The sequence below is a fragment of the Sceloporus undulatus genome, chromosome 1, assembly GCF_019175285.1.
Source record: "Sceloporus undulatus isolate JIND9_A2432 ecotype Alabama chromosome 1, SceUnd_v1.1, whole genome shotgun sequence".
NCBI lineage: Eukaryota > Metazoa > Chordata > Lepidosauria > Squamata > Phrynosomatidae > Sceloporus > Sceloporus undulatus.
The window spans coordinates 109,980,023-109,993,607 of record NC_056522.1 but is presented as its reverse complement, the minus strand read 5'-3'; the positions used below and the strand labels follow the sequence as shown (position 1 = coordinate 109,993,607).

General features: G+C 40.2%; 1 protein-coding gene across 1 annotated transcript in view; it reads left to right on the top strand.

Annotated features, from left to right (window-relative positions):
- Positions 1–13,585, top strand: part of CDC40 (cell division cycle 40) — a 66,977-nt gene that overhangs the window by 41,540 nt on the left and 11,852 nt on the right. Inside the window, exons 5-10 of the mRNA XM_042457120.1 lie at positions 1,976–2,059; positions 3,176–3,315; positions 7,044–7,140; positions 8,564–8,703; positions 10,551–10,625; positions 12,651–12,696. Coding sequence (XP_042313054.1) covers positions 1,976–2,059; positions 3,176–3,315; positions 7,044–7,140; positions 8,564–8,703; positions 10,551–10,625; positions 12,651–12,696 — 582 coding nt within the window. The remainder of the gene's footprint in view (positions 1–1,975; positions 2,060–3,175; positions 3,316–7,043; positions 7,141–8,563; positions 8,704–10,550; positions 10,626–12,650; positions 12,697–13,585) is intronic.

Sequence of the window (13,585 nt, the reverse complement as noted above, 5' to 3'; positions counted from 1 at the left end):
CCAGCTTATCCAGTCCTAAAAATACTAAATATGATATATTTCAAGATGCTTCTGTGTAGTGTGGTCTGCCTCAAGAAAAGATAGACCCCAAGAACTGTGGAACTAAGGGATGATATCTAACCCTAAGTTTTGTAGCAAGTGACCGAGCAGAAGGCTTTACCTGTGGTGGTGAGAGTTTACAGAGTAGGCAGCAAGTATACCTGCTAGTGAACACCTTGCTCCAACAACAACTGGAGTGGAACTGAGGCCGTTTATACTGCTGGCCAGGACCCAGCTTATCCAGTCCTAAAAATACTAAATATGATATATTTCAAGATGCTTCTGTGTAGTGTGGTCTGCCTCAAGAAAAGATAGACCCCAAGAACTGTGGAACTAAGGGATGATATCTAACCCTAAGTTTTGTAGCAAGTGACCGAGCAGAAGGCTTTACCTGTGGTGGTGAGAGTTTACAGAGTAGGCAGCAAGTATACCTGCTAGTGAACACCTTGCTCCAACAACAACTGGAGTGGAACTGAGGCCGTTTATACTGCTGGCCAGGACTACCTCCTCTAGGCTTCATTCCTTTTCACCAAATAAGAAGTCTTAAGGGACAACTCGGTGATCTTTAGTCTAACACTTTGTTAGCTATCTAAGAGCTCCTGCCTGACACTCTCTTGGCACTGGCATATTGGCTTCAGTAGCTGCAGAGCACAGAATTAGGTGGCTGTGCCAGTACTTCAGCCAATATCAGATGCCAATGTTGTCACAGGCATAGCAAACAGGTTTTCAAGGTGCTGGGTCTGTCCAGCAGTAGAGGCTGGTATGTCCTGTGTTAGTGATGCAGTGAATGTACTGTGGATTCTAACCTGCTCTTGACCACCCCACTGACATTGGAGGTGCAACTAATGGCCATGTGTGGGGTGTAAGGGTTCACTGACTGATGGTTGTTGAGTCTGGCCAGCCCTGAGGTGTGAGGCTCAGGTTGAGCTGGCTCCCCAGTATCAGCTGTAACGAGCTCAGGACTGAGACCTGGGACCAGAGTCCACTTTGGTGGTTCCTCAGCCTTCAGGTCTTTTGTCCAGAGTACTCATGGTTTGTTGCAACATGATGCCATCTTGCCTGTTCTAGATAGCAAGATGTGAACAATTTTCAGATTTATTGCAAAGTAACTATTTGGTAATTGCTAGGTTTTTTAAAACATAGGCATCTAGTTCAAGTACAATACAAAGTTAGTCCTCACATACAAATGAGTTGCAGATTTTGAATTTGCAGTGTTTGTAGGTAGGATTAATGTTCATTGTGAATATGTTCACATATTCAGATGCCCTATGTCGCCCTGAAGAGGTTTGAAGAGAATTTGTGCTTGTAGATGATGGTTGGGGGGAGGAAGGGGATGAGTTAAAATAAAATAGTGTCTTTCAGTCACTATGGAAATATCCTTGAAAGCCCAGAACACTTGGGCAAAGGATGCAGAACAAGTATATGCACGTCTTTTTCATCTGGCATGTGAAACAAATGTAGACTAATCCAAGAAAAAGCCAAGAAATCTTTTTTTAAAGCAGGGGAGTATAAATTTTACTATAATTCAAGACTGGCACTGTATTTCTTCCGATACAATCAGTTGTTTTACAGGCTGCTTAAATCCACTAGATTGGCTACAAACCCTTTATGCTTTGTTGGCTATAAGGGACTGAATAATCAATTTAGTCAAATGTTGATAGGACAACAGCAGCATGTGGTTCTGCATTTACATAAGGTATTTCAGGTACAAAGTGTAGTTATAATGATCTTGTATCTCAACTTCCATAAAAAGCAGTGGAAATTAAAAGTCCATATTGTAGTCACATTAACTGTAAGATTATTACTTTAAAATCTGAAGTATGTTGGATGTGTTCTGAAAGCAAAGGTATTTTGAGAGTTGGTGACAGGAGTTTAAGCAATAATACTACTCTATAAGAGAAGAATCTGAAAATGTTATGTTTATATCTTTCTGCAGGGTATGCTTTGGATCCCTCAATAGATAATTATGAAGTTTCTACTAAATATATTGGATCTGTTGAGGAAGCGGAAAAAAATCAAGGTAATGAATATTTGTGTACTGTATTTGTATGTACCTTCAAGTTGCCTGTTTGAGTTATGGCAACCCCCTGAATTTCATAGGGTTTTCTTAGGTAAGGAATATTCAGAGGTGGTTTTGCCAGTTCCTTCCCCTGAAATATAGGCTAAAGCAGCTGGTATTCATTAGCAGTTTTCCATTCAAATATTAACCTGGGCTGACTCTGCTTAGCTTCCAAGATCAGATGGAATCTGGTGCCTTTAGGGTATTTAGGGCTGCGGAGTGTGTGTGTGTGTGTGTGTTTGTGTTTGTGTTTAAAAATTACAGTCTGTTCTCTGCTCCTTCATAAAGTAATGAGTAATGCCTATTAATTGTTTTAGTAGGAAAAATATTGCACAAAATATGTTTAAAATTGAATATATCTTTCTGGGGACAAGCATTTTGGTATACTTAATGCGAGATTCAGCGTGTTGTAGTGATCTGAGCATTGGACTATGATGCTGGAGCCCAGGGTTCCTTACGGTCGCCATAAGTCAGAAATGACTTGGAGGCACACAACAACAGCTAGCAACATGCTTAATGAGGTGATTTTAAGCAATTAATGTTGGAACAGCAATATCCTAAGCATAGTTTTTTTTAATAAAACTGTGGAGAGTTACGGACAGTAAAGGGTATGCATGTAGAGTAAATTGACTGGGTCTCTTACAGGGCTGGCAACATCTGGGGATTGTGGGACTGCATTGCTGCCCTCCAACCCACTGATGGGGTGACACCAACCGATCCCTACTGAATCACTAAATTTCAGCAAGATAGTGGGGAAAATGTTACTTTGGTAATGGCAGCAAGAACCTGGGCAGAGGAGAGGCAGAAACATCTGGCAAGCTGCATGCAGGCCACATGTTGCCACCTTAATATGTTTCCTCGTTAATTGACATTTATTTATTCTGCATGAGATTGTTTTTCCTTGTGGGATAGGGTATTTGTCTGTTAAAAGCACCCTCTCTCTAAAACACCATTTCCTGCTAATTCAGCAGGTTACTACTATTATTATGAAACAGTTCAGAGGCTGGAAGAATACAGTGTAATGAAAATAAAATATTGCCTGCCAATCTGTATATAATTTTCTGTGACTGTCCACAGGTTTAACTGTGTTTGAAACAGGGCAAAAGAAAATGGAGAAAAGGAAGAAATTCAAAGAAAATGACGCATCTAATATTGATGGCTTCTTGGGACCATGGGCAAAATATGTTGATGAAAAGGATGTTGCAAAGCCTTCAGAAGTGAGCACTTCTTGTTTTTCCTGCCAAATTTAACAGCAGTAGTAGTAATCCCAACCTGTTTTTTTTTTGTTTCTTTTCTTTTCTGTTGCAGAGAATGGTGCCTAGGGGATTCCCTAGTCAGGCATGTTGGGGACAGGGTTGAAAAGAAATGGATTTTGAAAAGCCCCTTTACCAGAATCATAAGTTTATTCTTCTACATCACAAGTCAGAACAGAATTCAGTACACTTAAATGGGAAAACCAGCCTATAAAACATGCATCATGCCATTTTTGGCAGTTTTCCATTCAGCTCCTCGTGCCCTCAGAAATCTGTTTCAGAGGGGTGAAAATTGCTTTTTCCCTCTTTTTCTCTAGCAGAAAACCTCAATTGGATGGGAATCTCTTTTGCAGTGGGAAATTATTTTTCCATTTGCAGAGGAGAAGTCAGGATCTAGCCCTTTGAATCTAGTTTTACTTGGTTTTTAGCCACAGATGAGCTAATCCTGTTTTTAAAAACCTAAGAAACAGAACAACCATAGGATTGAATTCAGTGCCATGTCCTCAAATCCCATTATGCACTTTGTTCCAAATGTTGCCATTTGAGATCCTGACTTTAGCATTTGTGTAGTACATTTGGGTTTCCAGAGCATGTGCTGACTATTATCAGGGCTCTGTTCTGAGTCCCCTTCTGTTTTCTCTCTACACACTGTCCTTAGGAAAACTCATTAGCTCTTTTGGTTTTTCCTACCATCTGTATGCTGATGACACCCAGTTATATCTTTCCACCCCTGACCTTTCTCCAAGGCTTGAACAGCAAGTTTCATCATGTCTCACAGCTGTCTCGCAGTGGATGCACCATCAGCATTTGAAGCTCAACATGTCCAAGACGGAGCTTCTTGTCTTTCCTCCTAAGCCCACCCTTCAACACTCCTTTTCTGTCTCTGTGGACAACATTTCTATTCAACCAGTCCAGCAAGCCCGCAGTCTTAGTTTTATCTTTGATTCTTCTCTGTCGTGTATCCCTCAGATCCAGACCACAGCCAAGGCTTGTAGATTCTTTTTATACAACATTGCCAAAATCCGACCATATCTCTCCGCCTCTGCTGCCAAGATCCTGGTCCATGCCCTAGTGATCTCACGACTTGATTACTGTAACGTCCTCCTGGCTAGGCTTCCTCTTTCTCACCTCCATCCTTTAATCTCTGTCCAGCATTCAGCTGCACGCATTATCACTTCCACCCACCGCTCTGACCACATCTCTCCTGTGTTGGCATCCCTTCACTGGCTCCCCCTCCCTTTCCGCATTCAGTATAAGCTCCTGCTGTCGACATTTAAAGCCCTCCATGGACTGGCCCCTCCTTACTTATCAGACCTTCTTTCTCCTCACCTTCCCACTCGGTCCCTCCATTCTGGTAGTCAAAGTCTGCTGTCTCAGCCCAGGATTTCCTCTGCCATATCCCGGATTCGCCCCTTTTCACTTGCTGCCCCTCACTCCTGGAACCTTCTTCCCCCACAAGCAAGAGCCATCACTTCTTTAACCAGCTTCAAAACTGAGTTGAAAACCATCCTGTTCAGAGAAGCCTTCCCAGGCATTGCATAATTGTCGCTTACTACAGTGGTGCCTCGGGTTACGAAATTAATTCGTTCCGCGGCCGCTTTCGTAACCCGAAAAGCCTTCGTAAGCCGAATTGCCATAGGCGCTAATGGGGAAAAGCCGCGTTTCGTGCGAAAAAGCCGAAAAAAGCACCAAAAATTTTCTTCGTATCCCGAAAAAACATTCGTAACCCGGAACAATGATTTCCTATGGGATTTTTTCGTATCCCGAAAATTTCGTAACCTGGGTATTTCGTATCCCGAGGTACCACTGTATTTGATGTTCTTTTGGTGCCTGTTTATCAAACCATTTCCTGTATTGTTATGTACTGTATATGTATTATCTTACTTAAGAGTATGTATTTTCCCTGGAAGAAGATTAACCATCCATTATGAAGTCAAGCCCTCCCTCCAATCCATCTGCCTTGGTCCAGGCCTTGGAGGTAGAGAGGAACAGCTGGACCTCTTACCCTTTCCCTCCACCACTCCCTTCTCCTCCTGTGTCATGTCTTTTTAGATTGTAAGCCCGAGGGCAGGGAACCATCTACTTAAAAAGTTTGTATGTACAGCGCTGTGTAAATTTACAGCACTTCATATATAAAGGGGAGGAGGAGGAGGAGGAGGAGGAGGAGGATGATAATAATCTTATAAACCTGGCAACATCTCTACAAGACAGACCAGTATTACCTCTGCATTGCAACTAGGAAATTGATACTTAGATATGGTGGCTTGCCAGCGATTTAACCTGATGAAATTGTTGGTAAGACAAGAGTTGCAGCCCTAATTCACCCAGTACATTGGAACCAGCATTTAGTCAGTAAGAAATTATGAATTGTCACTGAAACCTATCCAGGGACAACAACTATATTTCTTTTAATAAATTAAGATGATAGCATGTTTTCACTCTTCTGTCTCATCCAGCAAAGGCAGTGCACAATTGTTAGCGTTGAAAGCTCTCACATTCTGCATCCAAATGTATGTTCAGTGTTGTGAGCTAGCACACACTGTGGTCATTTAGCTATTGCTAGTCACCTACTTTAGAGTGAGTCCTATCATCCCTTGAAATAATAATTTTTTTAAAAAAAATCCATGATCACTGTCAAAATGAAGTGTGTTTACTCTCTTTTTGATGGGTACTTGTCTTTCTAGTTATCTTGCACAGTCCACTGTTGTATATGATGATATTTAGGTAAGAGACCTTTACCCGAAGGATGGAATTAGAGCAGGTCTTGATCTTGGCTTATTCTGTAGTTTGGCAGCTTAGTAAAAGATAGAGGTGGACAAAATGTGCCTCACATGCAGCCCCTGAACACATTTGGAGTCCCCCAGCAGGGCTTCAAAGCTCCCTATCTCCATTTTTAAAAATTCAGAGCAATTTTCAGACAGTTTTTGACTGAAAACCACACAGAAAATCCTCCCAATGTCTGAAAGTGTGTGAAGAACACACCATCCCATACATACAGCCCTCCAGAACCCCCAAATCTTTCCATTTTCCTCTGTAGTCCCTCTCAGTTTGGTGACAGGAGGTGGCATGATGTCACATCTGGTTTCTATTTTGAGAAGGAGTACAGGAAAAAAAACAGAAGGGTCTGGGGTAGAAATTGTCCCCTGTCCCCGATGCAGTTTCCTGCCACTGATAGAAGAGATTATGGAAGATCAGTTAAATGGGTAGCAAGAAATGAGTTCTGCCCGTTTTTTAAAATGGGTATACAGAATGAGCCATTTCTGTTGCACTGTGGAGTGATTGTGTTCAACCCTGCACTCTTCCATTATGTTCTCTTGATCATTCCATTTCCTCCCCCATTCTCAGTATCAGCAAGTTTAATTCTTGTTACATGATTCAGGGGAGGTTGTGTCCCTTCCTACCAAGAGCTTGTTTCCAATTTGTAGTACTTTTGCAAACCTTGGACTTCCCTCCTTTTTGTGTAACTCTCAGAAAATTGAGATTGTTATTATACATAAGGTATGAAATTTATTTTGACCTAGTATGTTTCCTGACCATTTTGTTTACTGAGGGTTTATGTAAAATACATTTTTGAAGTCACTTTTCCAAAAGAGAATAAATATTACTACTTTTGAAAGTGAGCTCAGTGGAAATATTGTTTTCAATTTTGTTGTAGAAATAAGATGGTAATTCTTAATATTTGGGTTACTTAGGAAGAACAAAGGGAGTTGGATGAAATAACAGCAAAGAGGCAAAAGAAAGGCAAACATGAAGATGATAAACCTGGAGAAGAAAAGACTATTTTGCATGGTAAGTGCTGTCTTCACATTTCATTTGCATTTTCTGCATCAACTTTCAAACATGGATCATCATCATCTTCAAATATAATATTGCATGTTGTGCTTTATTTACTGTGCCAGTAATTCTTACAGCATACCATGTAGGAAGAAATATAATTTCTGAAAGGAAACACAGTACTAAAAATACTGAAAAGGGGGGGGGGTAGGGGTTGCAATATGAAAGAACCTTAGAAGCAGACTGATTCTGTTGTTTCTGGTAACACAGGAAAGAATTTCAGTATGTGGTTAAATTTAGATTCTAAGCAGATTGTACTATTGGGAACAGTCTGAAAATGTCATTTGCTTGTAAATTCACCTCAAATGTCAGTTCCTTGATTTTAATTTGGCAGGCTCCCATTGGGCTGTCATTTCTACCACAGAAAACTTAATTATTAAGATTTTTTACTTTGTCAGTTCTTCATGGGTGCATTTAACCTTAATTATAAAGGCTTGTAGCTTTCATTGTTGCTTATAATGACTTGAAGTCAAAGTTATTGCAAAGCTTCAGTGCTGATTTGAAAACCATTCATAGAAATCACAGAGAATACTGTCTTACCTGCATGGACTTAATAATTTTTTCCTACTTTGTGCTCATATTCTTCCTTTTTGCTTCAATCTGTCAGTTGTTCTGAGATTCATGGATGTGATGGGACTTTGCTTTTTGAGTTTTTCCCCTCTTTTTTCATCTCACCTTATTTCCCACATTCAGAAATCCAAGGCAATATTGCATATCAACTTTGAAATGTAAATATAGTGGATGTTTTAATGTACATGTGACTTTGGGGTCTCTTCAAATGCACACTCTACAAAGATGTTCTCTGTATTAGGCTTTTTTTTAAAAACAGCAGCAACAACTTCCTACTGTATGAAAGTCAGAAAATTAAAGTCAAAAACAATTTAGCAGGGGATTTTATGTTTCTTGGTGAATAAATGGATACTATGAACATACACAGCCATGGGGTATAAATGAAACAGTATTGCAGCTATGGACTAATTAAACTGTGACTTCAGTGTCCAGTTTACAATAAAGTATTTCTGCATTTGAAATAGTTTCTGTCAGCATCTCTTGGGAGTGTGTGATGGATGCACCTACTCTTGTAGACTCTAAAAACCTCCTCCAAGACAAACACGCACCCAAGCCAGTTCTTTGGTGATGCAGAAGGCTGCAAGGGGGAGGGGGAGGAAAGAAAGTTTCATTGTGCTAGCAGTTGGATTCTAGCAGAACATTGGATTTAAGCCAGTGTCATAAATAGGTCAGCCAGAGACATTGACTTTTGAAGTGTATATTTAGTATATTATTTACAGTTTCAACTGTTTTAACATTTAATTTCTCTGTGATGTGTTCAAGAGAAATTGTAAATCTGTATTTTCTATTTTTGTATGACTTTCTTTAGTCAAAGAGATGTATGACTATCAAGGGAGGTCCTATCTTCATGTTCCTCAGGATGTTGGAGTTAACCTACGTTCAACAGTACCCCCTGAAAAATGTTATCTTCCTAAAAAGCAAATCCATGTATGGTCTGGTCATACAAAGGTAAAGAACCAGTTTTCCTGCTTCATATGTTGTCTCTTTGGTTTGGTTATGACCTAATTCTTTATGTTATTATGGCTATCAACCTGACTTTTTTCAAGGTTTCAGAAATAGTATTTGCACATATTGTATCACTGCATGTGTATATTGCTTAAATTCAGGTTGAATCAGTTTTACATCATATTTAGCTCCTAATCCTATCCTGCTTTTTAAAACCATGGCCATTTGTCAGTGACTGGAACCTTGTGATATCTTTTTATAATCTCAATAAAAGAATTGAGTGGTAGATAAAATTGTACATGGGAAACTTTTATATTTACGCTTCATCTTTATAAGAGTTCAAGGGGATTTGAAGCAAATTTCAGAGTGTGACATTTAACTTACTGGAAGTAAGAGTTCCCCTACTGCAGAGCTGTAGAGGCTTTCAATGCTACTGCTTGGGAGCTTTCCTAATCTGTCCCCTAACATCTGAGCCTTTTTTCAAGACATGAAAAAAGATCCCAAAATAATATACATGTATGATCCTAGCTATGCATCCAAAGTCTTTCTAATAGCAAACTGTATGTTAGCTAGCAGTTGGTTTTAGTAGCAAGAACCTTTGTTTTGCCAGTGGGAAGGTTTTTCTATAATAGAGGCATAAGTGGTCTCTGCATTATCCCAGTTCTTGCCTGTAGTTTACAATTCTCACCTGGCATGGTTAGCCACATACTACTGTTAGTCTGCTAATGGTGTGTGAAATCCTGTTACTATATTTGGAACTGTGAATTTTTAATTTCACATCCTGTATAAAGCCACCATTCTTTTTCCATTAAGTGTGATCCGCATTTAGTGAAAATGTAAAATGGCTCTTTAGGGATTTCAGTTATGAGCTCCTTCTTTAACCACTGCTTCAAGCCATGACATGAGGATTTGAATCCCTTGGTATGTAATTCTTAGCCATTTAGTCTTGGTTATAACTTACTGCCATGTGTCCCTGTTGAGTGTACTTAACTGGCTTTGAGACAAGTGTTTCATTATTCATATGTATATTATTCATATATTTTGTTTCATTTGTACTCACTGAAGAATTTGGGGAATTACAGTTGCATTCTTGCACTTTAAGTCACTGCAGATGTCTGATTTCACTTGAAGGGTTCCAAAATTTCATAGCAATATACAGTCGGCCCTCTCCTTATGCAGGGGATCCGTTCCGGAGCCCTCCGCATAAGGCGAATTCCCCTATTCTCAAGCCCCATTGGAAACAATGGGGCTTGTGTACGACCGTGCACAGGCACCACGGGCGCATGTGCCCATTCAGTTGAATGGGATGTGCCACCCCTTCCGCCCTATGCGCTCCCCGCGGCTTGAGCATGTAAGCTCAAGTCTGCGTAAAGCACACCCGCGTATGACGCGGGCGCGCTGTATGAGTTAAACCACTGGTTTGTCTCTTCCAGCAATGGTCAATATGGGGTCCTCCAGGTATTGGTGACCTTCAGTTCCCATAAATCCTCACCAATATTTGTATTGGAGTTGCACTCCAACAACATCTGGAGGGCCATAATTTGCCCACATATGGCGACCTTACCATAGGTTTTTTTCTTGACAAGGTTTAATTCAGAGGACATTTGCAATTCCCTAAGGCTGGGTTACTGCTCCCATAATCCCAGATGATCAGCCCTACTGTCTGGGAGAAACAGAGAGTAATAGGGAGTTGCAGTCCAATAACATCTAGAGGGCTACAGGTTTCTTTCCTCTGCCATTAATGTCGTGGAGAGCACCTAGTTAGATCTGGAATTCTGTTCCATTGCTATGGAAGGAAAGTGCCCTGGCAATTCAGTTCTTCATTGTTCCATTATTATTATTATTTAAAGGGAGTCAGTGCTGTCAGGCTGTTTCCTCTTTCTGGCCACCTGCTGTTGTCCTGCTCCATGGATTGTAAAATTAAGGTGAGTAGCTTCAAAAATACACTGTTGCCACTTACAATTGCTATATTCGCACCAAAAATGCCTCCATTTTAACACTTTAAATCAGGAACAACTGCAAACAGGGCAGGGGGCATTTTTCCTTCCAGCACTTGTTCATTGGGCCACAGCAGCTTATTCCAGCGCATCCAAACTGATCTGATGTCATTTCTAGCTGCCAGTTGGGCCAGTTGGGCAGGGAATAGAGGATTCAACTGTTGTCTTTTTAGATGATTTGGGGGAATTTTAGATTGGTTAAGAGGCAAAAAATTAGGGTTTGGGGGCTTTGAAGGTATTCAGCCTCCCCCCAAGGCCATACTTTGCCCACCCTCGCAAGTCACACTTTGCTCACCCCTGCTTTCTGTCACGTATGGGTCCCAGGCTTATCTAGGTCATGTTTCCAGGCAGCTGGGAAGGGGGACAGTGTTGGAAGGAAGGTTACTGCCCTTGTCTGTGAGAACTTTGAAAGGCAATTTTGAAATTGTGCCATTTTCTTTTGATGGGGACAGGCCTGGAGTGTCTATGCCCAGAAACACACAGGCCATATAAACCAGTTTCTGGCCATGTTTGGGGCATAGTGTTTAGATGATGCATGCACTGAGTGTGTCTGGAAACCGTGCTGAGGCCGTGTCTTTTGCAAAGAACAGAGTAAAAAAAAAGGAGTGGTAAAACACTGTTCCTTTTGCCAGCCTAGTTCAAAACCATGGTGGCAGCCTAGATCGAGGCTGGGCGCATGCAGTTGCCACAGCCTTGGTGCAAATTGCACTGGAGCAGCCACGGCCCGCTTTATCAGACGTGTCTGTTTCATCTCTTAGTCTACCTTCCCACTTTGGAGAGCCACTTTAAAGGATCATGGGCATGAAATTATTCAGAGGCAAGCCCGGCCTGGAGATATTGGGCCTGTCTCACTCCCATGTGGCATTTTCCATCCTTTCATCCCTGGTTTTCCACCAGCAGGCAGGCTGGGGTGAAGGATTTCATCAGAAAAGCTACCTACTTTCTGGATCCACATTCTATTTTAACACTATGACTCTAGCAGCTGTTTCCACTAAAGTTGTGTGTGTTCTTAAAAGAACAGGGTTTTTTTTTTTTAAAAAAAATGTAAAAAAGTGTTTTTACTCTGCATGTGTGCTTGGCTTCCTTGTCATCCACTTCTCTCTTCAATCACTTACCCTGCAAGGGAAATGCAGTTTCTGTCATCTTTTTGTTTTCTAAAATACCTAGACATTCTGCATTATACAATCCGCCCTTGCCTTACATGGGGAATCCGTTCTGGACCCCCTGCATAAGGCAAAAAGTGCATAAGCTTGAGCCGCACGTGACTGTGTGTGTGCACACCATAGGTGCGCACGCCATTCTCCCGTTCTCTTGGCGGCTTCCATATAACCTGGAAGCCACCTATAACAAGCCCACGTATGGTGCGGGCTAACTGTATCATTTAAAATCTCTTGTATCTTCTGCTCATTATTAAACAAATAAATCACATTTGGGGTTTTTTTCTGCCAGTGTATGAATTTATCCAATCCTTTTCTAAAGGGATTGTTAAATCTTGTGGTGGTGAATTCCACAGAGTCACTGCACCCTCTGTGAAGTGCTTCCTATTATGTCTCTTGCATCTCCCACCAGTTCTAAGAAGTACCACTGTGCCTGAACTGTGGATCAAGAGTTTCTTTTGGTATAATATTTTCTGCCTCCCATGCAGTTTCTGCTGCATTATCTACCTTAACCCTCAGTTTTTAACAGTACTTGAATTAAATCTTGTAAGAAATTGCTTTTAAGTCAACAGTGGAAGAATGCCACAGGTCAACCTCTTGAGTTTCTATCTATATTGTGTCATTCACATGTTTCAGTGGGGCAGCTCGGTGCTTTATTTGCTCATTACGCTTTTGAGAAGAATGTAGAAATTGTTGCAAACAACTGTATGTGAAGATGAGCTTGTTATATTCACATTTGTCTGTCAGTAAAACAATGTTAAAAAACATTTTACTTATTTCTCCCCTGTTCTTTCAGCTCTGGGAAGTGTATGGTGAACGAAGGTGCTTACGAACTTTCATTGGTAATTTTTTTAAAATTTGGATATTTAATTAATTAACTTAAATATTTATATCCCACCCCATATCAAAGGTTCTCTGTGCAGCATACAATAAAATTAAAGGAGTTTAAACAATTTAAAACAATAAGAATAATTTTAAAAGACTAAAAAGCTTTTAAAATTATTTATCACTTTAAGAAAAGAGAATCTAAACCCTGTTAAAACAATTTCATTTTCTTTGCATTTGATTTTGGAGGGGTGGGGGAAATCATTGCTTTGAAAATGCTAGTTAGATGCCTCATTTAACAATGGGACAAAACATTAATGTGCACATCAGCTGAATTGTCTTTAAAAAGCATGGATGCAACCAAGAAAATGGCACTTTCCTGCCAATGAAATTAATTCAAATTTACTTCAAGACTGTAGTCATCATAATTTGTAAAACTAAATATCACTCTTTATAGCCAATAGCCAGTCTTACTACCTGTTGGCATGATTTAACTAAAATAACTTTGGTTTAAAACTAAGAAAGATCATGGCAGCATTTTGAAGAATGAGTGAAGTTATTATACTTGCACAAGATTTTTTCCTCCATTACAGAACCTAGAAACTTAACCAAGAAGTGGAAATAATCCCACTTCCTCTTATTTTTTGCCTTGTCTGAAAATAGATTAAAATATTGTCCATTCAAAGAAAATAGATATTATGAAACAGTTATCCACTACTTTAACTAGTATATAACTAGGTCTAATCTTTATTTAAGACCTGAATTTCTGTTACTGAAAACCTTAAAAAAAAAAGATCTCCTTGTGTGTGCATATGTGTACTTAAAGTCATTCTTTTCCCCTGTAACGAAGAGCACTTAAAGAAGGTGATGAGATATTTTTAGATATGTGAACTACTTTTCTCTCTT